The following is a 24,949-nucleotide window of genomic DNA, read 5'->3' on the forward strand; positions in this document are numbered from 1 at the left end:
AACGTAATAACTTGTCAATAATGCTGTGCACATTATTGTTAATAACTTGTTAATAATGCTGTGCACATTATTGTGACAGCCTCCTCCTGTATACACAGGGGGCGGCTATCTGGTGACAGCCTCCTCCTGTATACACAGGGGGCGGCTATCTGGTGGACAGCCTCCTCCTGTATACACAGGGGGCTGCTATCTGGTGGACAGCCTCCTCCTGTATACACAGGGGGCTGCTATCTGGTGGACAGCCTCCTCCTGTATACACAGGGGGCTGCTATCTGGTGGACAGCCTCCTCCTGTATACACAGGGGGCTGCTATCTGGTGGACAGCCTCCTCCTGTATACACAGGGGGCTGCTATCTGGTGGACAGCCTCCTCCTGTATACACAGGGGGCTGCTATCTGGTGGACAGCCTCCTCCTGTATACACAGGGGGCTGCTATCTGGTGGACAGCCTCCTCCTGTATACACAGGGGGCTGCTATCTGGTGGACAGCCTCCTCCTGTATACACAGGGGGCTGCTATCTGGTGGACAGCCTCCTCCTGTATACACAGGGGGCTGCTATCTGGTGGACAGCCTCCTCCTGTATACACAGGGGGCTGCTATCTGGTGGACAGCCTCCTCCTGTATACACAGGGGGCTGCTATCTGGTGGACAGCCTCCTCCTGTATACACAGGGGGCTGCTATCTGGTGGACAGCCTCCTCCTGTATACACAGGGGGCTGCTATCTGGTGGACAGCCTCCTCCTGTATACACAGGGGGCGGCTATCTGGTGGACAGCCTCCTCCTGTATACACAGGGGGCGGCTATCTGGTGGACAGCCTCCTCCTGTATACACAGGGGGCGGCTATCTGGTGGACAGCCTCCTCCTGTATACACAGGGGGCTGCTATCTGGTGGACAGCCTCCTCCTGTATACACAGGGGGCTGCTATCTGGTGGACAGCCTCCTCCTGTATACACAGGGGGCTGCTATCTGGTGGACAGCCTCCTCCTGTATACACAGGGGGCTGCTATCTGGTGGACAGCCTCCTCCTGTATACACAGGGGGCTGCTATCTGGTGGACAGCCTCCTCCTGTATACACAGGGGGCTGCTATCTGGTGACAGCCTCCTCCTGTATACACAGGGGGCTGCTATCTGGTGACAGCCTCCTCCTGTATACACAGGGGGCGGCTATCTGGTGACAGCCTCCTCCTGTATACACAGGGGGCTGCTATCTGGTGACAGCCTCCTCCTGTATACACAGGGGGCTGCTATCTGGTGACAGCCTCCTCCTGTATACACAGGGGGCTGCTATCTGGTGACAGCCTCCTCCTGTATACACAGGGGGCTGCTATCTGGTGACAGCCTCCTCCTGTATACACAGGGGGCTGCTATCTGGTGACAGCCTCCTCCTGTATACACAGGGGGCTGCTATCTGGTGGACAGCCTCCTCCTGTATACACAGGGGGCTGCTATCTGGTGGACAGCCTCCTCCTGTATACACAGGGGGCTATCTGGTGGACAGCCTCCTCCTGTATACACAGGGGGCTGCTATCTGGTGGACAGCCTCCTCCTGTATACACAGGGGGCTGCTATCTGGTGGACAGCCTCCTCCTGTATACACAGGGGGCTGCTATCTGGTGGACAGCCTCCTCCTGTATACACAGGGGGCTGCTATCTGGTGGACAGCCTCCTCCTGTATACACAGGGGGCTGCTATCTGGTGACAGCCTCCTCCTGTATACACAGGGGGCTGCTATCTGGTGACAGCCTCCTCCTGTATACACAGGGGGCTGCTATCTGGTGACAGCCTCCTCCTGTATACACAGGGGGCTGCTATCTGGTGACAGCCTCCTCCTGTATACACAGGGGGCTGCTATCTGGTGACAGCCTCCTCCTGTATACACAGGGGGCTGCTATCTGGTGACAGCCTCCTCCTGTATACACAGGGGGCTGCTATCTGGTGACAGCCTCCTCCTGTATACACAGGGGGCTGCTATCTGGTGACAGCCTCCTCCTGTATACACAGGGGGCTGCTATCTGGTGACAGCCTCCTCCTGTATACACAGGGGGCTATCATCTGGTGACAGCCTCCTCCTGTATACACAGGGGGCTATCATCTGGTGACAGCCTCCTCCTGTATACACAGGGGGCTATCTGGTGACAGCCTCCTCCTGTATACAAAGGGGGCTATCTGGTGACAGCCTCCTCCTGTATACACAGGGGGCTATCTGGTGACAGCCTCCTCCTGTATACACAGGGGGCTATCTGGTGACAGCCTCCTCCTGTATACACAGGGGGCTATCTGGTGACAGCCTCCTCCTGTATACACAGGGGGCTATCTAGTGACAGCCTCCTCCTGTATACAGGTGGTATCTAGTGACAGCCTCCTCCTGTATACACAGGGGGCTATCTAGTGACAGCCTCCTCCTGTATACAGGTGGTATCTAGTGACAGCCTCCTCCTGTATACAGGGGGCTATCTAATGACAGCCTCCTCCTGTATACAGGGGGCTATCTAATGACAGCCTCCTCCTGTATACAGGGGGCTATCTAGTGACAGCCTCCTCCTGTATACAGGGGGCTATCTAGTGACAGCCTCCTCCTGTATACAGGGGGCTATCTAGTGACAGCCTCCTCCTGTATACACAGGGGGCTATCTAGTGACAGCCTCCTCCTGTATACAGGGGGCTATCTAGTGACAGCCTCCTCCTGTATACACAGGGGGCTATCTGGTGACAGCCTCCTCCTGTATACAGGGGGCTATCTAGTGACAGCCTCCTCCTGTATACAGGGGGCTATCTAGTGACAGCCTCCTCCTGTATACAGGGGGCTATCTAGTGACAGCCTCCTCCTGTATACAGGGGGCTATCTAGTGACAGCCTCCTCATGTATACAGGGGCTATCTAGTAACACTCCGCCCAGACACATGCTGACAGCTCCCGCCCCGGCATCTCCTATGGTCTCACATACATCCCCCTCAACATGGAGGCTCCGCCCCGGGGACCGCACTTACCTGCACTAACATCTTCACGTACATTAACGGGTGGGACACGACGGTCAGGCCGGAGCCCAGTAGCAGCTGACTGGCCGTGTCCGCCATCTTGGAAACCTGACGGAAGCCGGGTCGCAAATTCAAGGAGAAACCTTCATTACAAACCGGAAGTGCAGAGAGAGCATGTGATCCCCGTATCCAGGCAACGGGAAGAGTTTTGGGGGAGGAGTCTGGACTTGGAGAACAGTGCAGAACCCAGGGCAGGGGCAGCAGCCTGTCAGGTATTCGGGTACCAGAGAAGAGCCAACTCCGGGGGACTCAGTATATAACATTATTCATAACTTGTTATCATTCATTCTCCATCTTTCCTCAGGTTTTTCCCACCACCATGTGTCCTGCGCTTCAAACAGACATGAAACCAGAGGTAAATAAACCATTACCTATCTGTCTGACCCGGGGAGAGGGGGGTAGGTGAAGGCAGGGTGCCGCCTCAAACAGGTCACATGACCTAAAAGTGGTCATTTTTCTATAGAGTCCCCCGATATACTAACAGCCAGGACTACACATGATTGTGACAATGTGACTGCAATGCAACAGCTGTAAAAAAACAAACAACAAAAAAAAAACATGCTTTGTTTTTTGTTGCAGGTCACATGACTTTGACAGAATAGACAGTTTTGATGTTATTTGACCAAAGTTATGCCCCATCCTTAGGGCTGCTCGGCAGCATTGTTATGGTTGGCACTGTGGTCACGGTGTGGCACATTATATAACACAACCCTCACACGACCACTGCCAAATATTCCCACCAGGATTTTGGGTTACACTTCATAGACTACAATGTAAGTCAAATGGTCCGGTTTTTTATCTGGTTGTTTATTTTACAGCCAAATAGCAATAATAACAGGCATACAAACATATACAAGTTTCAAAGATCCTTTGGTCATGTGGCTAGATGTCCCATGATCAAAGTCACCATGAATCCCTACCTTAAAGGGAGCCTGTCATCACTGAACCACAAGCAGCATGAATCAGGGACATGACCCTTATTACAGTGCCGTATGATTCACTCTGAGACCCTGCAAAGTTTTAGAGGAGTCATAGCTATACAACCATCTGATAATTATGCTCTATGTCACCAGGGCATTCCCTGGCAGCCTTGATTCATAGGTCTGTCCCTACAAACAAGGATAGATCTGTCAGTCAAGGCCGACAGGGTGAGGAGAAGCTGCAGGGGGCTTGGATTCCTGTCCCTGGACAGCTTCATTCCTCTTAATTTTTGCAACATACACCATCATCATACACCTTTGTAATAAGACTGTCTGGCGGTGTTTCATGGTTCCTGTGGTTCCTTGATGGGTTCCCTTTAAGAAAGCAGCTATCAAAAAGAATTCTGGCACCAGACCATCCAGCATTAGGTCCTAGCCACCATTTTTCTCTCTTGGGCACCCTTGTCATAATCCTTGCCCTCTGACCTCATGATTTTATAGCAATACATTTCTATACAAGTGAATTATATCATCAGCTCAATACAGGTGACAGTAAGTCTGGAAGATAATCCAATAAAGGTAATTAGCTCTCCCTGGATAGTGCCTTGTGCAGAAGGTGGACCATGTGCGGAATGTGGACTGTGTGCATAATTAGTGCCTTGTGCAGAATGTGTCATGAAAATAGCAAATAAAGGTATTTTAATAAGATATCCAACAAGGAACTTTATGTCACTGGACAACATTAACTGAGGGCACAAACGGTGGTAGTGATGTCCTGGTCTTACTCATGTGCCCACCCCTGAAGCTAGTCTGAGTTCCACTCAGTCACTCTTCCATAGTACATAGTCTTTTGGGAGCCCAGGCAACAATAGCGAAGGTGTAGGGTGACTCTACGGTAGGAACCGTCACAGTGTCTTAAATAGTGAAGAAGAAATAACTTTTGTATGAAAAGCTGAAGAAATTATCCCTTTTTTGGGGAATTATGGGTTGTGTATGTGTAGGTCTGGCTGGTAGTGGCAGAGCTAAGGGTGATAGTGGTAGTTGTAGCCAGCAGACAACAGGCTGTAGTGGACTGGTGGGAGTTGTAGTAGCCAGTGGACAGGACAGCAGGTAGTGGTGGACTGGTGGAACTTGTAGTAGCCATCGGACAGCAGGCAGTGGTGGACTTATGGAAGTTGTAGTAGACAGCAGGCAGTGGTGGACTAGTTGTAGTTGTGGTAGACAGCAGGCAGTGATGGATTGTTGGGAGGTCTAGTAGCCAGCGTAAAGCAGGCAGTGATGGATTGGTGAGAGTTGAAGTAGCCAGCAGACAGTGGTGGATTAGTGGGAGTTGTAGTATCCAGCAGGCAGGACACAGGCATTGGTGGACTTGTGGAAGTTGTAGTAGACAGCAGGCAGTGGTGGATTATTGGGAGTTGTAGTAGCCAGCGAACAGCATAAAGTGATGAATTGGTGGGAGTTGTAGTACCAGCAGGCAGTGATGGACTGGTGGGAAATATAGTAGCCAACAGACAGGACAGCAAGCAGTGGAGGACTAATGGGAGTTGTAGGAGCCAGCGGACAGCAGGCAGTGGTAGATTGTTGGGAATTTTAGTAGTCAGAAAACAACAGGAAGAGATGGGTTGGTGGGAGTTGCAGTATCCAGCAGACAGTGGTGGACTGGTAAGAGTTGTAGTAGCTGGGGGACAACAGGATGGTGGTAGTACTGTCTAATCTGTGTCATCTGGCAAAGGAGTTTTAAATTCCTTACTGATTCATGCCTGATTCATTTTAACAAACATTTTCCCACTTTGCTGGCCTACCGTGCTGAACACTTTCTCTAATGCTGCACTGGAAGGTGAACAAGACAGAATACCCATGATAAACTAGGTAAGTTCGGGCCAATGGTCTAATTTGGAGACCCAGAAGTCCATGAGGTATGAGCTCATGGTATCTGTCAGAGAAAGGACATAGCTTAGGTATGCATCAAACTGGTTGTTCAGGTGGTGATGTACAGCCCTTTGGTGACAATTCATGTCAGGGTGGAATACTCCAATGTGAAAATGTAGCTGCTCTTAGCAGAGGGAGTGGATCGTTGACTCAGTGGGGAGTGGAGAGTGGACCCCCCGTTTGGCAGGTGTTTGCTGCTGAAAAGCCATGGCAAGCTGACTGCATAGCTTCTCTCCTTAAGCATCCAACTCATCCTTGGAAGGTGAAAAAAATTCAGCCATTCTGGCTTTTTACTGAAGGTCTAAGATTGTGGTTATCCAGTACTCATTGCTTTCCTTCAAGCGCATAATATCCCTGTCGCTGTGTAAGCAAGAAAACATACGGCTCACCATCCTTGCCAGCTTTTCGGAGGCCCCAGCTTGTTCTGCCTCCTTTTCATACTGCCAATCTGGTCATCATGGTCCTCGTTGTCATTACTTTCACATTGTGTAGGTTCATAATCTCTTCGACAGATTCCATCTCCAAATCCTCCTCAGGTCTTCCTCATCCAACTACTCCTCTGGAGGAACATCCATACTGCTGTCACCCAGACGTGAACCTTACTCTAGATGTGAGCCTATCAGCAGCATAACATCACTAATTCCACTAAATTTTGTTGCTTCTTTGAGGTCTGAACACACAACAGGCTCCTTAACAGAAAGCCATACTGGCTTCACAAACTGTCTACTGCATTAGGAAATCTGTCACTGCTTTGTGCTGCTGGTACATGCGGTCCAACATGTGTAATGATAAGTTCAACTGTGTTGGAACATTGCAAATGAGGCGATGTTGAGGAAGATAGGATGGCCTGTTTAAAAGCATAGAAACGCCTAACCCAAAAGTATACCGTATTTCTCGGCGTATAACACGCACTTTTAAAACTTAAATTCAAGGCAAAAAGTCTGCCTGCGTGTTATACACCGATAAAACTTTTTGTCACTGATTTAAAGTGGCCGCAGCAGCGGCTGCTTGTTAATGATTAGCAGCCTGGCCGCGGCCACTTTAAATCAGTGACCAGCGCGTGGCTCCCACTTTGTTTTTTTTTACATTTTCCTTCTTTTCCCCTCTGCTTTTTATTGTATTGTTTTTTTTTATCTTCGTTACCTAGCCGCGCTCGCCAGGCCAGGTCCGGTGTCGGCTGCGGTCAGTGAAGCCGGATGAGTGATGTCTTCTGCTAGCTCCGCTGCACAAAATCAGGGACGTCCCTCATTCAATGCTGCTGCCGCTGTGACTATTCTAAGGTGGCTGCGGTTGGGCTGCCAGCGGCGACCACACTGACCAGCGGCGGATGCAGCGAATGATGAGTGACGTCCCTGATGCTGTGCAGCCGGCAGAGGACGTCACTCATCCAGCTTTACTGACCGCAGCTCGCAAGACCCGACACCGGACCTGGCCTGCCGAGCGCGGCTAAGTAAGGAAGATGGGAAAAATATATATATCAAAAACGGAGGGAAAGGTTGATGATGAAAAGGGGGCATGATGAAAAGGGGGCATGATGAGAGGGGGCAAGATGAGAGGGGGGCATGATGAGAGGGGGCATGGTGAGAAGGGGGCATGGTGAGAAGGGGGCATGGTGAGAAGGGCATGATGAGAAGAGGGCATGATGAGAAGGGGGCATGGTGAGAAGGGGGCATGATGAGAAGAGGGCATGGTGAGAAGGGGGCATGGTGAGAAGGGGGCATGATGAGAAGAGGGCATGATGAGAAGGGGGCATGGTGAGAAGGGGGCATGGTGAGAAGAGGGCATGATGAGGGGGCATGATGAGAAGGGGGCATGGTGAGAAGGTGGCATGGTGAGAAGAGGGCATGGTGAGAAGGGGGCATGGTGAGAAGAGAGCATGATGAGGGGGCATGGTGAGAAGGGGGCATGATGAGAAGAGGGCATGATGAGAGGGGGCATGGTGAGAAGGGGGCATGGTGAGAAGGGGGCATGATGAAAGGGGGCATGGTGAGAAGAGGGCATGATGAGAGGGGGCATGGTGAGAAGAGGAGGGAAAGGTTGATGATGAAAAGGGGGCATGATGAAAAGGGGGCATGATGAGAGGGGGCAAGATGAGAGGGGGGCATGATGAGAGGGGGCATGGTGAGAAGGGGGCATGGTGAGAAGGGCATGATGAGAAGAGGGCATGATGAGAAGGGGGCATGGTGAGAAGGGGGCATGATGAGAAGAGGGCATGGTGAGAAGGGGGCATGGTGAGAAGGGGGCATGATGAGAAGAGGGCATGATGAGAAGGGGGCATGGTGAGAAGGGGGCATGGTGAGAAGAGGGCATGATGAGGGGGCATGATGAGAAGGGGGCATGGTGAGAAGGTGGCATGGTGAGAAGAGGGCATGGTGAGAAGGGGGCATGGTGAGAAGAGAGCATGATGAGGGGGCATGGTGAGAAGGGGGCATGGTGAGAAGGGGGCATGATGAGAAGAGGGCATGATGAGAGGGGGCATGGTGAGAAGGGGGCATGGTGAGAAGGGGGCATGATGAAAGGGGGCATGGTGAGAAGAGGGCATGATGAGAGGGGGCATGGTGAGAAGAGGGTATGATGAGAGGGGGCATGGTGAGAAGGGGGCATGATGAGAGGGGGGCATGATAAGAGAGGGGTGGGGGAATGATAAGACAGTGGGGAATGATGAGAGGGTAAGGGGGGGGTGGGTGTAAATGTGGCAAACGGGCTGATAAAAGGGGAGGAATTATGTGGCACTGGAAGGGGGGATCAAACTGAAGTTCAGGCAAAATCAAAGTTAGAGGGATGATATGGCAATTAGTCTTTCATTTATCTTATATGTATTTTTTTTTTTACTTAAATTTCCCTATTAAAATGGGGGTGCGTGTTATAAGCCAGTGCGTGTTATACGCCGATAAATACGGTACTTTTCTGCACATAGCACATCACTGAGACTGCCACAATTTTTCAAGAAATGTACCATACAGGGAAGAGTGTGTCATGCCACCTACACGCAGGGCAGCCACAATGTTTGCACCATTATTGGTGAGCACGTTCCCCTATATCAGATTACAACCAGAGAGGCAATGTGAAACTTCCTGCTGTAAACAGGGTTTAGCAGATGTACCGGTAATACAGTGCAGGAAGATGAGTATGAGGTGGTAGGTGCAACAGAATCAATGTAACTGTGGAGGTCTTACTACTTTTTTTCTGGCCGCGTTGCGGTGGAACCTCATTCTGTTCTGATTTTGACCTAGTGGGCAAGGTTTTCTTCTAATTGTGGGGGCATCTCAAGTGTCCCTTGGCTGTGTGTTTGGGATCATTGTCTTGCTGAAATGTCTACCCTCATTTCAACTTCATCATAGCAGCAGATTTTTGTTAAGAATGTCTTGGTAATTTTCTGCATATTATCCTACCTATTAAAGGCAATGGGTAGCAAAATTAGCTGCAGAAAATATGCAGCAAAATATGCAGCATATATGCTATGTGGGACCCTACCATTAATGCTTATTTATGAAAAAATACATGTTAGCCCACTGCTTTGCTCAGCTTGCTTTGTATTGTAATGTGATAGCTTTACAATACAATGTGCAAGAGTTCTGCAAACCAATTTTATCCTGAAGTTCTGAGCGAGACCGGGTTCCTTGGGCTCAGCTCGCTCATCTCTACTCTATTCTTTCACAGTTCTGGTTGTCCTTAGAAACAGACTTATTTATTAAACATTTTAGATCAGTTTAGTTTTGATGAAAAAAACACTCTGCTAAAAAAGAACAGATTCCGAGTGCAACAGCCACTGCTGAAATCTATTGATGCTAGGACCGCGTGGATCTGTGACATCACTATTGACTGCAATGCAGTCCACATAGATGGACTCTAACAGCACCCAGCTGTCCTATAGGTTTGTCTGATTCTGACATCTGTCACTTTGGAAGAATTGTGTTATGTATGTTGCTCTATTATTCCAATCCAATATGACATATATGCCGAAAGAGGGCCAGAATGTGTCAACAGAACATTAGGCTGTATGCATTGCTGTGTTTTCTGTCAGAACATTGCACTCCCCAATAGAACCCATCAGACTCTGTTACATGTCTGAAGGGCCTGTTGTGTGGCACTGTTCATGCAACAGATCCATTACCGCATTAAGACTATTTCTATAAACACAAGTTTCAGTGCTGATGTGAACAGGTGCCTAGCTGGATAGAACCCTCCAAAGCTTTAGTCCCTCTTTCTTAGTAGCCCTTTGGCCTGTAGAAAGGTTCCTGAGCCCAATAGGGCACACGGGCAGGGGACATCTTTTCTGACATATCTACAACTAACCTGTACAGCTTGTACACTGAAGGTCCATGGAAGGAATTACATGGGCACTGTCAGATACAAAAACTTTTTATACGTTGTAAATCTTGGCAAAAAATGAACCTTTCTAATATACTTCATGAGAAGATTTTTTTTTCCTTTTTTATAGAAATCATGACTTATAAAATCATGGCTTTGTCCAAGCTGAAGCACAGGTATGGACAAAGTCCAGTAAGTGAGGGTGGGCTAGCACTCCTCTGTGCTCTCTCCTGTCTGATAGTACTCCTCTGTGCTCTCTCCTGTCTGATAGTACTCCTCTATGCTCTCTCCTGTCTGATAGGACTCCTCTGTGCTCTCTCCTGTCTGATAGCACTCCTCTGTGCTCTCTCCTGTCTGATAGTACTCCTCTGTGCTCTCTCCTGTCTGATAGGACTCCTCTGTGCTCTCTCCTGTCTGATAGTACTCCTCTGTGCTCTCTCCTGATAGTACTCCTCTGTGCTCTCTCCTGTCTGATAGGACTCCCCTGTGCTCTCTCCTGTCTGATAGGACTCCTCTGTGCTCTCTCCTGTCTGATAGCACTCCTCTGTGCTCTCTCCTGTCTGATACCACTCCCCTGTGCTCTCTCCTGTCTGATAGGACTCCTTTGTGCTTTCTCCTGGCTGATAGGACTCCTTTGTGCTCTCTCCTGTCTGATAGTACTCCTCTGTGCTCTCTCCTGTCTGATAGTACTCCTCTGTGCTCTCTCCTGTCTGATAGGACTAATTTGTGCTCTCTCCTGTCTGATAGTACTCCTCTGTGCTCTCTCCTGTCTGATAGGACTCCTTTGTGCTCTCTCCTGTCTGATAGTACTCCTCTGTGCTCTCTCCTGTCTGATAGTACTCCTCTGTGCTCTCTCCTGTCTGATAGGACTACTTTGTGCTCTCTCCTGTCTGATAGTACTCCTCTGTGCTCTCTCCTGTCTGATAGGACTCCTTTGTGCTCTCTCCTATCTGATAGTACTCCTCTGTGCTCTCTCCTGTCTGATAGGACTACTTTGTGCTCTCTCCTGTCTGATAGTACTCCTCTGTGCTCTCTCCTGTCTGATAGGACTCCTTTGTGCTCTCTCCTATCTGATAGTGCTCACCTGTGCTCTCTCCTGTCTGATAGTACTCCTCTGTGCTCTCTCCTGTCTGATAGTGCTCCTCTGTGCTCTCTGCTGTCTGATAGGACTCCTCTCTGCTCTCTCCTGTCTGATAGTACTCCTCTGTGCTCTCTCCTGTCTGATAGGACTCCTTTGTGCTCTCTCCTATCTGATAGGACTCCTCTGTGCTCTCTGCTGTCTGATAGGACTCCTCTCTGCTCTCTCCTGTCTGATAGTGCTCCTCTGTGCTCTCTGCTGTCTGATAGGACTCCTCTCTGCTCTCTCCTGTCTGATAGTACTCCTCTGTGCACTCTCCTGTATGATAATACTCCTCTGACTCTCTCCTGTACTATCAGACAGCAGAGAGCACAGAGGAGTACTATCAGACAGCAGAGAGCACAAAGAAGTGCTAGCCCACTCTCACTTACAGGGCTTTGTCAGTGCCTGTGTTTCAGCTTGGACAAAACTATTTTTTTTTTTTTTTTTAGCCATGATTTCTATAAAAAGGAAATCAATTTTTCTCATTAGGTATATCAGAAAGGTTAAAGTTTTTCCAAGATGTACAACCATATTTCATTTTTGTATTTCACAGTGCCCATCTAACCACAGGTTACTGCAGTAAATCTCAATAGATTTGAAGCTGATCCTCTGTCATAGAAGTTAAACATTGCATTGTTGATATATTAATGTGCTTCCTGCAAAGCTTTATTGAAAACTGTTTGCTGAGTGAGTCAAAGTTCCCATTTACTTATTCTTATTGTTACCTAACATAAAGATGCAGAAACTTTTCTCCAAGCAGTGAAGAATATCTGAGTATACTGATATTTACCAGATCAGTACATTAAAGTCCAGCGTGCCTGGGTTGCGAGTTTCTTTTGTCAGCTCTTGAGCCTCAGGAGCCTGAAATCTTGACATAGATGATCCAGGAAGAGGAAGTCCGTCTGGTGTTTGATGGGCTTGACCTCAAAAAGTCCCCCGGTGCAGATGGCTTAACATCTGAGTTCTATAAGACCTTTACAGGGGTACTCCACATAGTGTGAAATGTACTTACAAATTTCCTCTTGGCTTGTTTCCGGCACCATTTACTGCTCTCCGATGCACCACCCTCCTATGCCCACTGCCCAATTTTCTCTCTTCTCCTTTCTCTTGCACATCCTATCAAAACTACATTTCCCAGCAGTGCTCCCTGCCTAGACTGTTATAAAGGTAGTTTAACGTGGGAGGGGGGGGGGGGGGCGAGACAAAGTAGACAGAGGATGGCAGGTTTTTCTTCTCTTCTTATTGCAGCATATTCCAACAGGGAAAACATTGTCTCATTGCAAGAGGAAGGGCTATGGGTGATGCCAGAGGTGAACCACTAGTCGAAGGCATCCGGATCTAAGTTCAACCAGGATCAGTGCAAGAGTCTCTGGCTGGGAGGGGGAGATCCTGGTTTTGACCTCCCGGACACCCTTCCAGAGCCCCAGGAATTTGCAAAAGTCCTTTGTATTAAATTTGGATAAACAAATTACCCCACACCAAACTGGTACAGCAGGCTTCAGATCACCGCACAGAAGGTGGATTTGTGGAAGAGTTATTTTTTTGACCCTACTGGAAAGGGTAAACCTGGTCAAAGCATTCCTACTCCCTTTGCTGATATTTCTGGGCAGTGTATGCATTTGTTGCCAAAGCCTCTCTGGAATTTGGTCTACAGTGTGTTCTTCAAAATGTTAAGAAGGAATAGACTGAACCTAGTTAGGAAGGAGGTTACTTACTGTATGATAAGACAAGGGGTTGTGTATGGTCAATCCTATGTTATTCTAAGTGAATACCTGTCTTAAGACCAATATTGCAAACCTCTGGAAAGAGAGGGCTCCTCCGTGGGTTTTCTCTTGTAGTTTTGGCCTTTCTTCCAGGAATGGGAGACAGGATGGCAAGTGAAGGACCTTTGCTCACCACATGTGCATCTTCCGGCTTATTCTTCCCCAATTCTGAAGGTACTTCACTGTTGGGGTTTGGGGATGTGTGAGATCAGGACTCTCTAGAGGAAAAACCTTGACAAAAAGGTTCTGTCTGCCCATTTTCAGAGGCAATTGGCATTCAAAGATTGCTAAAGTTAGGATCTGGTGGTTGGTTTGAAGAAGGTGCTGAACTTTAGGGGCTGTTTATGTGACTGAAAGCCTCATTACTGTTTAATTTGTATAGTTGGTAAGATGTATTCTGTTTTGTATATACTTGTTCTGTTTGTGTATTTGTATAAAGTTAGTGTTTTTATATATTAGTAATATTATTACTATTTTTCTCTAGTGTTTGTTTTTGCACCTCATGTTTTGGGTTTCGTATTACAGGATATAACTCAGGATCAGTACATGATAAGTAATGTAATGTATGTACACAGTGATCTCACCAACAGAATAGTGAGTACAGCTCTGCAGTATAATACAGGATATAACTCAGGATCAGTACAGGATAAGTAATGTAATGTATGTACACAGTGATCTCACCAACAGAATAGTGAGTACAGCTCTGCAGTATAATACAGGATATAACTCAGGATCAGTACAGAATAAGTAATGTAATGTATGTACACAGTGATCTCACCAACAGAATAGTGAGTACAGCCCTGCAGTATAATACAGGATATAACACAGGATAAGTAATGTATGTACACAGTGACCTCACCAGCAGAATATTGAGTACAGCTCTAGAGTATAATACAGGATATAACTCAGGATCAGTGCAGTATAAGTAATGTAATGTATGTACACAGTGACCTCACCAACAGAATAGTGAGTACAGCTCTAGGGTATAATACAGGATATAACTCAGGATCAGTAAAGGATAAGTAGTGTAATGTACACAGTGAGTAATGTATGTACACAGTGACCTCACCAACAGAATAGTGAGTACAGCTCTAGGGTATAATACAGGATATAACTCAGGATCAGTAAAGGATAAGTAGTGTAATGTACACAGTGACCTTACCAGCAGAATAGTGAGTACAGCTCTGGAGTATAATACAGGATATAACTCAGGATCAGTAAAGGATAAGTAGTGTAATGTACACAGTGAGTAATGTATGTACACAGTGACCTCACCAACAGAATAGTGAGTACAGCTCTAGGGTATAATACAGGATATAAATCGAGATTTTCCTAGCTAACGTGACGGAAAATATAAGTTATATGAAGACAGGAGGCGAGTATCTTGCATTAATCTTTCTTTAATTAATGCCCATAGCAGAAAAATCTTTATACAAACGTATTTAATAAAATCTTTTTTTAAAAACTACATATCCCAGCAGTCCCCTGTGAACTCCTCCTCCTATCCCAGCATGCTGGCTGCTATATAAGGGACTGCTTGAAGATCCTCTTTCTTTATGCGAACTGCATGACCGTCACCAGAACCACGGCACGCCGGAATCCGGGACAGCTCCTCCTCGGTATCTCCGAACCTCCGGCCAACAGGACCGAAAACCGGGAACGAAACTGTTAAGGAACAATTGCAACAGAACATATCAGGCTGCACCGAAACACCGCTGTCTTCGTCTTCTCCTTTTAATACCCTGGAAGGAAAACAAAAAACACCATAACAGGGAGGGTAGGGAGGGAAGATACTCGCCTCCTGTCTTCATATAACTTATATTTTCCGTCACGTTAGCTAGGAAAATCTCGATTTATATATCAGACAGGAGGCTCATATCTTGCAAGTTTAAAGCTAACAGTGCTTACATAAAGAAATAATAACAAATATGTCATAGAACAGACACAGAGACGTGTGTTTGAGGTCTAAAATAAAACTGCCGAAAAGTCGTCTCGGACGACCAATCAGCGGCCAATAGAAGGTCCGAAAGTGAACCTCCCGAAGTGACTACCTTGGTGGCCATAGCCCCTCTAGAAGAGTGGGCACCAAAAAGAGAGATATCGATCCCAGCCATTTCCATGGCCGACCTCACCCACCTGGCCAAAGTGGCCGAGGATACCGGAAGATGAGGTTTGACATATGATATCAACAACTGATTGTAAGATTCAGATCTCAAAGTCGCGGTCCGCGACTCATACGATTGTAGACAGCGTACTACACACAGACGTGGGTGATCAGGAAAAAAGGGATAGAAGACGGATTGAAGTCCCGTCTTAGTCCTACGAACCACCGAAAACCGTACCCCTTCCGGCGAAAATTGTCGCCTGGAAATATCCAGCGCCTTTACATCCGACACCCGTTTTATGGATACTAAACATAACAGTGTAGTAAGCTTGATGGATAGCAACTTTAAAGCGAGTGCGTCATTATCCTCCCAGGAGGAAAATAAATCCAACACAAGGGAGACCTCAATCACCCTCAGTGATACTCGACCTTTGCGCAAAGTCGCTCTGATTTCCTTGCGAATCAAAGCCAACTTGGATGTTGGTAACATCAAGATGGCTCGTTGGGTATCCACTAGGAAACCCAGGAACTCCATCTCCTGCGCGGGAGACAGAACCGATTTTTTGTGATTGATGAGGAATCCCAGTTCCTCCATCAACGAAAGGGCCCATTGGCTGTGAGTTACAGCCTGTGCCCTGGACGGGCCATGATTAGTAGATCGTCCAAGTAAATAATAAGTCGTACCCCCCTGCTCCGAAGAGCAGCTACCACCGGTTTCAGTAACTTGGTGAAACACCAGGGGGCCGATGACAACCCGAATGGAAGGCAGGTGAACTGCCACATTCGGTCCCTCCATAGGAATCGTAGGAATCTTTGAGAGGTGTGATGAATGGGGACGGTAAGATATGCGTCCTTCAGATCGATTTTTACTAACCAGTCTCCTGGCCAGAGGAGGTCGCGTAACAGATGGATCCCTTCCATCTTGAAGTGACGGTAAGTCACGTGTTGATTCAAACCTCTCAGATTTATCACCGGGCGGTAACCGCCATCTTTCTTCTTGACCAAGAAGATGTTGCTGACAAATCCGGGAGAGAATGGGTCTACTTCTTGTACTGCTTGTTTTGACAAGAGCTCCTGGAGCTCGTTGTCTATGAGCGCTACGTTCTGCGCGGAGAATCGTATGGGTTGAGGTATAACATTCAACTCGGGAAGAGACTGGAATTCTATCCGGTAGCCAGTTACCGTATTGAGGATCCAAACGTCTGCTGTAATCGTGGACCAGACGTGGAAAAAATATCTTAGCCTGCCCCCCACCAATGTGTATGGAATTGAAAGGGTACTCACCGGTCGGTGGGCGAGATCTGGGGAATCCGCGACCTCCACGTCCTCTCCATGGTCGCCCTCGAGGGGGAAAGAAAGGGGCCGGTTGGACCACGGGCAGAGCATATTGTGGTTGAGCAGGAGCAAATTGTTGCTGTGCCGGTCTAATGTAGGGCCTATATGGGGCATTGCGGCCGGCAGATCGGCCTCTGCTTCTACCGGCCTTGCCGAAAACCTTACCAGGTTGGCCCGTCTTTTTTAGAGAATTTTGCGCCTTATCTAGGCTGGAAAACAGGCTGACAAATTTGTTAATATTTTTAATGAGGTCATCTCCAAATAAGAGACCTTCAGCGGAGGGACCCGGCTCATTCTCCGCTAAGTGGGAGAGCTGCGGCTCCAGTTTCATCAGGATGGACCGTCTCCGTTCAGTAGAACAGGCCGTGTTCGCACTGCCCAGCATGCATATAGCACGTTGGGCCCAGCCTCTCAGTTGCTCTAGGTCTACCGGTTGGGCGGTGGATGCCGCTTGCTCTGAAAGATTTAATATCTTTGTGAGCGGGCCGAGAAGATCAAGAATGCGGTCTTGGATCAACTTAAATGATCTCTCAATCCCCTTCTTTGAATACTTTCCTGATCGTGTCAGGTACTTGAGGAGAACGGGATCTATCTCCGGGGTGACCGCAATCTTCTTGGTTACACAGGGTCTGGGGCACTCAGCCCTCAATTTGTTACGGTTCGTGCGGTCCAAAGCCCGTCTAGTCCAATATTCTACATATTGTGCTACGTGTGGTAGCGGTGCCCAGTCTCCGGAGCGTGGGTGTGTGATCGCATCCGGGCTGAAAAGAGGTTGGCCCAGAGAATCTAGGATCGCCTCATTTGGCGTCTCTGGTTCGGCATCAGGGTAATCAGCCGTAAACCCCGCATCTTCCTCATCAGAATCAGAGCTTGTGGCCTCAGCCACATCAGACTCGCCGGACTCGTCGGTAGACGTGACATATGAGTCCGGTTTCGTCCGCCGGGCGGACTTCTGCCCCTTACAAGTTTTCTCCTTGGGGCCCAAGGGTCGAGAATGTACATTAGGATGTGGGGTGCGACAGACCGGTTCAGGTTCTGTCTGGGGCACATTGTAAGCTTCCCCTGCCGGGGAGTCGGAATGTCCAGAGACATGTTTTCTTTTATGTGAGACCTTACCCCTAGCGGGCACCTCTCTAGAGGTAGAGGCTAAAGGATTATCATAACTCATATTTGCAGCCAGAGCTGCCTGAATGGACTTGTTAATCAAGTCCTGTATTTGGGTCGCAGACATGATCTGAGAAGCCTCAATCTCTATGCCATCATTAGTCTGGCCAGGCAGAGTAGAGAAAGGGGCTGAGGATTTTTCACCAGCCATGATAGGCAGAGTAGGGAAGTTATAAGAACTTCTAGCAGAAGCTACAAGTAGGCAACTGACTGGAAGTATTCGTTTCTGTTTTAGCTAATACTACTATCTAATAGTAATAAACTACCTGAAGATAACTAAACTGGGACCGGACCTATAATGCTGGCGCTCCTCTCACCGCTCGCACAACACTGGCGACGGGGAGAGGAGGAGGGATCCAGCAACCAGCGCTTACAGCCGTAATCTCGCGAGACTACGGCTGTAAGACCTGTGATAGGTCGCACGGAATCCCGGAAGGCGTGTCGCAGGGTGCGCGTCACCCGGACACGCCCCCTGACATCGCGAAGCCCGCGAAGGTGGCGAGCGCCGGGAAGAAGGTAAAAAGACGGCGCGAATAGAAAGTAAGATGGCGCCTATAGAGGGACAATACTAATAGAGGCAAATACAGAAATATGACAGGAATCGCTGCTAGAGGTAGCGAAAGCTCAGAAAATACAGAGTATGAAGAAAAACTAGGTATCAAGAGAAAAATAGGTATATATATAAATATATATACCCCGAAAATTAGTAATATTAGAATAACAGAGAAAATAACAGCCGGAGTATACAGGGCATAATCCTAGATACCCTGAATACACCCGGAATCACAATTAATACACATTAATACACAATGAATACACAGAGAATATACTTAACTTGCTGCCATGAGCAGAAAGAAAGAGGAAGAGGATCTTCAAGCAGTCCCTTATATAGCAGCCAGCATGCTGGGATAGGAGGAGGAGTTCACAGGGGACTGCTGGGATATGTAGTTTTAAAAAAAAGATTTTATTAAATACGTTTGTATAAAGATTTTTCTGCTATGGGCATTAATTAAAGAAAGATTAATGCAAGATATGAGCCTCCTGTCTGATATATAACTCAGGATCAGTAAAGGATAAGTAGTGTAATGTACACAGTGACCTTACCAGCAGAATAGTGAGTACAGCTCTGGAGTATAATACAGGTTATAACTCAGGATCAGTAATGTATTCTATATACACAGGACTCCACCAGCAAAAAAATGACTGTTGGATGCTGGTCTCATCTCAAATAGCTCCAACCGTAACTAAAAATGTAGTTCCCAACCCCCATTTAAATGATGTTGTGGCCGCCAGACGCAGGATTCAGGGGAGATTGAATGAAAAGGTGGCCACACATGTGGGTGATGCAACTCTCTCTATTACTTATATAGGAGTTACAAGACAGCATATGAACATGTCTTTGTAACATTTTGTCTATATAGTGTTTCAGAATTCTAAGCTATGTGATAACATATAAAGAAATATAATCACATGAATTATGTCTTTTGTAGCTCCTAACAGACCCTTATGAGAGCTTCATGCAACGTCACCTGAGATATTACGGGTATTTTAAAGGTAAGGGCAAAACAGGGAGTCTGTAAAAGCAAATGGAGTAAGGAAATCCTGGCACTTACCAAGTATGCAAGAAGTTTTCAGGTTTATTCACATCATAGTCAAAGTACAACTGAGGAAAGCTATATGCCAAAATGTGTCCTGTACTTTGATTATGAGGTGAATAAACTTGAAAACTTCTTGCATACTGGGTAAGTAATGGGATTTCCTTTAATGCATTATCTGGATTTACTCCACCACCAGCAAGACCGCACACACAGCAGTGCCGACTTGCCATTATACTTGTCAAAGCAAATGGGACATGATCAGGAATAAACATGACTAAATAGCCAACAATAAAATGTTTTTGCTTATTCTGCAACTGTTACTAGAAAGATTACTATGTACTAGAAAAATGACCTATGCAGGCTGGAAATATATATGTTAAAGGAGTCCCAGTAGAATAGACATACCTGTAGAGGTTGCACCTGAGGACCTGGAACCTGAGGTGGTCCACAAGGACCCTCTGCCGCATTGGAGACCAGTGATATATAGGACCTATGACAGTTAAGGAACCTTGTTACTGATATTGTGCTAGGGCCCAGGAGCTTCAAGTTATGGCTCTGCCCAGTGTGTTGTCATAGGCATTTCTTAGTTCTTTTTTAATACGTATTTATTCCTTTAGAAAATAAAGCAAAAGAAGACAATATTTTATTGCGTCCAGCACAAAGGAACAGAATAAAAGAACAAGAGGCTACAGACAGTGATTCTGACAGACAGTCTTCTCTGGATGATCAGAAAAATCTGATTTGTATGTATTCAATAATGTGTCACTGTGTAATTCTGTGGTGGCTATATGTGGGGAGGCTATTCATATTACATATTTGAAAGATTACTATGTTCTAGATATATGTAGAAAATGCACTTGTAACTGAGTAATATTCTCTACAAGCAGAAAATCCTCTTAAAGGGTACCTCTCATCAAATAAACTTTTGATATATTTTAGATTAATGAATGTTGAATAACTTTCCAATAGCATGTTAATGAAAAATATGCTTCTTTCTATTGTATTTTTCCCGATCAGTCCTGTCAGCAAGCATTTCTGACTCATGCTGGAGTCCTAAACACTCAGAGCTGCCAGCCTGCTTTGTTCACAGCCAAACAGGCTGTGAACAAAGCAGGCTGGCAGCTCTGAGTGTTCTCCTTTGTGAACAAAGCAGACTGGCAGCTCGTAGTGTTTAGGACTCCAGCATGAGTCTGAAATGCTTGCTGCCAGGACTGGTAGGGAGACCCCTAGTGGTCATTTCTTCAAAGTGGAAAATTAGATAGAAAGAAGCATATTTTTTAATAACATGCAATTGTGAAGTTATTCTGCATACATTAATCTATAATATATCAAAAGTTTTTTTGATGAGAGGTACCCTTTAATATTCCAGACAGGTTAGAGTCAGCTAATATGACTCTGATTTCTTCCTCCATAGACTCGCTGCTTCTGGAAAGTGCTGTTTTTAAGAGTAGGCAGATTGTGTTTGATAATCAAGAGGGACAGGCCATCCCCCGTCTCAGTGAACCCAGAGATTTATTTTCTACCTCCAAAAAGAATGGTCTCCTAAAACCTCCGCGCTGGCCTACTGAGTGTGAAGTGATTCCCGAAAAGATTAGTCATGTTGGTAAGTGTCAGTCATGTCGACAGTTTGTTATATTCAATACAGGGCCCAAGAGGGCTGAAAATGTCATGGGTATTGACACAAAAGAAAAAAAAAGTTGTTGTCATGTACTGCCCCTTCAGGCCCTTCCCTATACATCAGTTTTGCCTGGGGTGTTTTTTTTTTAAAATATTATATGAAGTCAAGTGTATGTCTTCTTCATTGTTCAAACAAAAGGCACAGCTCCATACTCAGCTCATACGGCATTACAGTTTACTACAGCTTCATCTCAAGTGAAGGAGACTGAGCTGTAGTACCAGGCAGAGACATATGGGACTGTGCCTGATTAACTATGAAGGGGAAACAGCACTTTATGAATGTCGCCAGAACATAAAACAGCTAATCAGTGGGGTATTGAAAATTGGACCACCACAGATCTCATATTGATAGCCTATATTACGGATAGTCTGTCAGTTTTCTTTGCATTAAACAAGACAAGATCAATCTATATTTTGGGAAGTCTTGGCCATAAAACATCAGTCTTGTCTAAATGTAAAATGTATGTGAAGTAGTGAGGTATACTTTTTACATTCATTTAATTACCCTACAATGAATTGTACTTTTTATACAGTACTTATACAAGTCTTAAGGGTCAAGCCACAGTTTCGCTCCCTCGTAGCCTCCAGAATCAGGACATCGTATCTACGGCCAGTAACTCTGCTTTCCACGGAGCTGCAGATCATAGTGTTTGCAGCTGGGGGAACTAAAAGTGCCACTGGTCAATCTCTGGCTAAGCTAGGACACTCAAGTGAAAAAATATCCCAAAATAACCAAAACTAGTTTTAAAACTGACCGGGTTACTGTTATCAATTGGTATCAAGCTATTTTACTGCATGATATCACCCATATTAACCGGTGGAACCACTTCTACAACATACATTTGTGATTAGGCCAATGGCAACCAATTATACCACGTGTATATTACAGATACGGTTATTGAATTATATCACCATTAGCAACCAAATCTCCATGCCTCTCATTCATCAAGTTATAGCTCAATTGCTCTCAACGCGTTTCTACCACAATCACGTGGTGTCCTCAGGAGAGACCACTTGGGTAATCAAAATGCATGTATAGCATAGAGATGTATCACTCAAGGTAACAAATAGATATATGAATAGATAATATGGGTAAGTATATTTGAGCACTACACAGAATCAATGTCTGTAAAATAGGGCAGGAATCGTTGCTCCAGTTATCCTAAAAAGGAAAGATAAGAAATACCTACTATAAGTCTACAGCTTCTTATAGTGTAATTTTACAGTGCTGTGGACTAAGTTAGTGCTCACTCACAGGTCCCCCGTGCATCCATTGATGACCTAAAGAAAAGACATATAAAAGGACCTGTGAGTTACTTTACAAATGTCCTGATACCTGCAAACAAATCCTCCACTATGCAGTACTTATGATTCCTTTGCCCGGTCAGGATCTCACGGCCGGAGCGCTAACCCGCAGTGGCGGGGAGCCGTGCAGCATCAGCAGCTACTTTGCGCTTCCGTGCTGGAGATCCTGGCGTCTGACATCATATCTGGTTGCAGAGCCATCGTGTCATAGCGCCACGCCACTACTGTGATGTCTCAGTCAGGCGGGACTAAGTGTATGACGCAACCGCATGTATCGGCCCTGAATATAGTCTCTGCATTGTGATTTCGGCTAGAGATGTATACTCAGTACCGAGATCTGTTATGGAGAATAGTGTAGGGCAGATTGTTCTCAAACACTTATAGGGAATATATGCATATATAGGTTTAGTTATCAGGTGAATACGGATCTGGTTATATACATAGTTTGAATTCTTCCTATTGCCTATTTATTGTAGTAAGTATTTCAGTGACACTACATGCTAGATAAACAATATATAAAATATAAAATATAAACTCCAATCAGACTCCTCCCTAAAAAAATGTGGTAACCTAAGAATGGACAGATGCTCTCCCACGTGCCCTTTTGAACTCAGATGGGCACTTGGTCCCTGGATGTAAGAGGGATGTCAACATCTATACGCTATCAGGATCCCACTATTTATATGATAGATAATTAAAGGTGGAGGGGGGATGTAAGTTTTAGAAATGGAGGAATGGACAGCATCAAAACATCGGACACGATTATATTAGTGGCACCCTACCAGGGCATAACCTAATAATAGATTTAGAGGGGTAGGGGTTGGCATGGCCTAGGGAACCTATCACCACCCCATTATTCCTGAGAAACCCTAACACTTAGGCAGGGTGTGACACCCCCTGAAAAGGGCGGTCCCGCTCTTGTACCTCCTACTTGCCTATCAGTCCCTTTTCAAGCTGGTGATACTTACTCAAGACTAGCTACAGTCTCCACTATCTGCCTTACATCACCTCAACAGCCATGCCTGAGATCCCATGTAAACATTGGGATATACTCCGAGTGGATCCTCATGTTCGCAATAAAATCCCGGAGATTCCTCTATTGACGTTTAGAAGGGGACGAAATTTAGCGGATATCCTTATGCAAAGTCACTTGTGCCCCTCCTAAGGTGGAAGGAGAAACCTGGTTGGAGAGAGCCCGGAGAAACCCTGGATGCCACCCCTGCAGTTACTGCAAAGCCTGCCCTAATGTTATTAAATCAAAAACCTTTAACCCCTTAAGGACGCAGGGTTTTTCGATTTTTGCATTTTCATTTTTTCCTCATCACCTTCTAAAAATCATAACGCTTTCAATTTTGCACATAAAATTCCATATGATGGCTTATTTTTTGCGCCACCAATTCTACTTTGCAGTGACATTAGTCATTTTAACAAAAAATCCACGGCGAAACAGAAAAAAAATTCATTGTGCGACAAAATTGAAGAAAAAATGATTGGACTTTGGAATTTTTTTGCGCGTACGCCATTGACCGTGCAGTTTAATTAACTATATATTTTTATAATGTGGAAATTTCCGCACGCGGCGATACCACATATATGTTTATTTTTATTTACACAGTTTTTTTTATTTTATGAGAAAAGGGGGTGATTCAATCTTTTATTAGGGAAGGGGTTAAATGACTATTTTTTTTTCCACTTTTTTTTTTTGCAGTGTTATAGCTCCCATAGGGGATCGCCGCGTCTAAAGGGTTAATAGCGCGGCACAACAATCACCGGCTAGAAAAGGGACTGACAGCCAAGTAGGAGGTACGAGAGTGGGACCGCCCTTTTCAGGGGGCATCACACCCTACCTAGGTATTAGGGTTTCTCAGGAATAAGGGGGTGGTGATAGATTCCCTAAGCCCATGCCAAACCCTACCCCTCTAATCTATTATTAGGTTATGCCCTGGGAGGGTGCCACTAATATTATCGTGTCCAATGTTTTAAAGCCTCTGCCGCAGTTGTCCATTCCTTCATTTCTAAAACTTACATCCCCCTCTCCCTTTAATTATCTATCATATAAATAGTGGGATCCTGATAGCGGATAGATGTTGACATCCCTCCTACATCCAGGGACCCAGTGCCCATCTGAGTTCAAAAGTGCACATGGGATAGCATCTGTCCGTTCTTAGGTTACCACATTTTTTCTAGGGAGGGGTCTGATTGGAGTATATATTTTATATATTGTTTATCTAGCATGCAGTGTCACTGAAATACTTACTGCAATAAATAGGCAATAGGAAGAATTCAAACTACAGTGGGGCAAAAAAGTACCGTATTTAGTCACCCACCAATTGTGCAAGGTCTCCCACTTAAAAAGATGAGTGAGGCCTGTAATTTTCATCATAGGTATACCTCATTTGCAAATTATGGTGGAAAATAAGTATTTGGTCACCTACAAACAAGCAAGATTTCTGTCTCTCATAGACCTGTAACTTCTTCTTTAAGAGTCTCCTCTGTCCTCCACTCGTTACCTGTATTAATGGCACCTGTTTGAACTTGTTATCAACCTCAAACAGTCACACTCCAACCTCAAACAGTTGCACTCCAAACTCCATTATGGCCAAGACCAAAGAGTTGTCGAAGGACACCAGAAACAAAATTGTAGGCCTGCACCAGGCTGCGAAGACTGAATCTGCAATAGGCAA

General features: G+C 46.1%; 2 protein-coding genes across 11 annotated transcripts in view; one reads left to right on the forward strand and one right to left on the reverse strand.

Annotated features, from left to right (window-relative positions):
* Positions 1-3,145, reverse strand: part of MTCH2 (mitochondrial carrier 2) — a 31,758-nt gene extending 28,613 nt beyond the window's left edge. The window contains exon 1 of one of the 2 annotated variants that reach the window (XM_056526583.1): positions 2,992-3,145. In XM_056526583.1, coding sequence (XP_056382558.1) covers positions 2,992-3,078 — 87 coding nt within the window. In that variant the 5' untranslated portion in view covers positions 3,079-3,145. The remainder of the gene's footprint in view (positions 1-2,991) is intronic. The other variant, XM_056526584.1, reaches the window with a different exon arrangement.
* Positions 3,146-3,181: 36 nt separating this feature from the next.
* AGBL2 (AGBL carboxypeptidase 2) overlaps positions 3,182-24,949 on the forward strand; it is a 146,191-nt gene continuing 124,423 nt past the window's right edge. For 8 of the 9 annotated variants that reach the window (XM_056526566.1, XM_056526567.1, XM_056526569.1 and 5 more), the window contains exons 1-5: positions 3,182-3,251; positions 3,344-3,394; positions 19,176-19,239; positions 19,901-20,026; positions 20,698-20,886. In XM_056526566.1, coding sequence (XP_056382541.1) covers positions 3,359-3,394; positions 19,176-19,239; positions 19,901-20,026; positions 20,698-20,886 — 415 coding nt within the window. In that variant the 5' untranslated portion in view covers positions 3,182-3,251; positions 3,344-3,358. Of the gene's footprint in view, positions 3,252-3,343; positions 3,395-5,808; positions 5,829-19,175; positions 19,240-19,900; positions 20,027-20,697; positions 20,887-24,949 lie in introns of those variants that run through there. The other variant, XM_056526563.1, reaches the window with a different exon arrangement.

This window comes from Hyla sarda, chromosome 6 (assembly GCF_029499605.1).
Source record: "Hyla sarda isolate aHylSar1 chromosome 6, aHylSar1.hap1, whole genome shotgun sequence".
NCBI classification, from domain to species: domain Eukaryota; kingdom Metazoa; phylum Chordata; class Amphibia; order Anura; family Hylidae; genus Hyla; species Hyla sarda.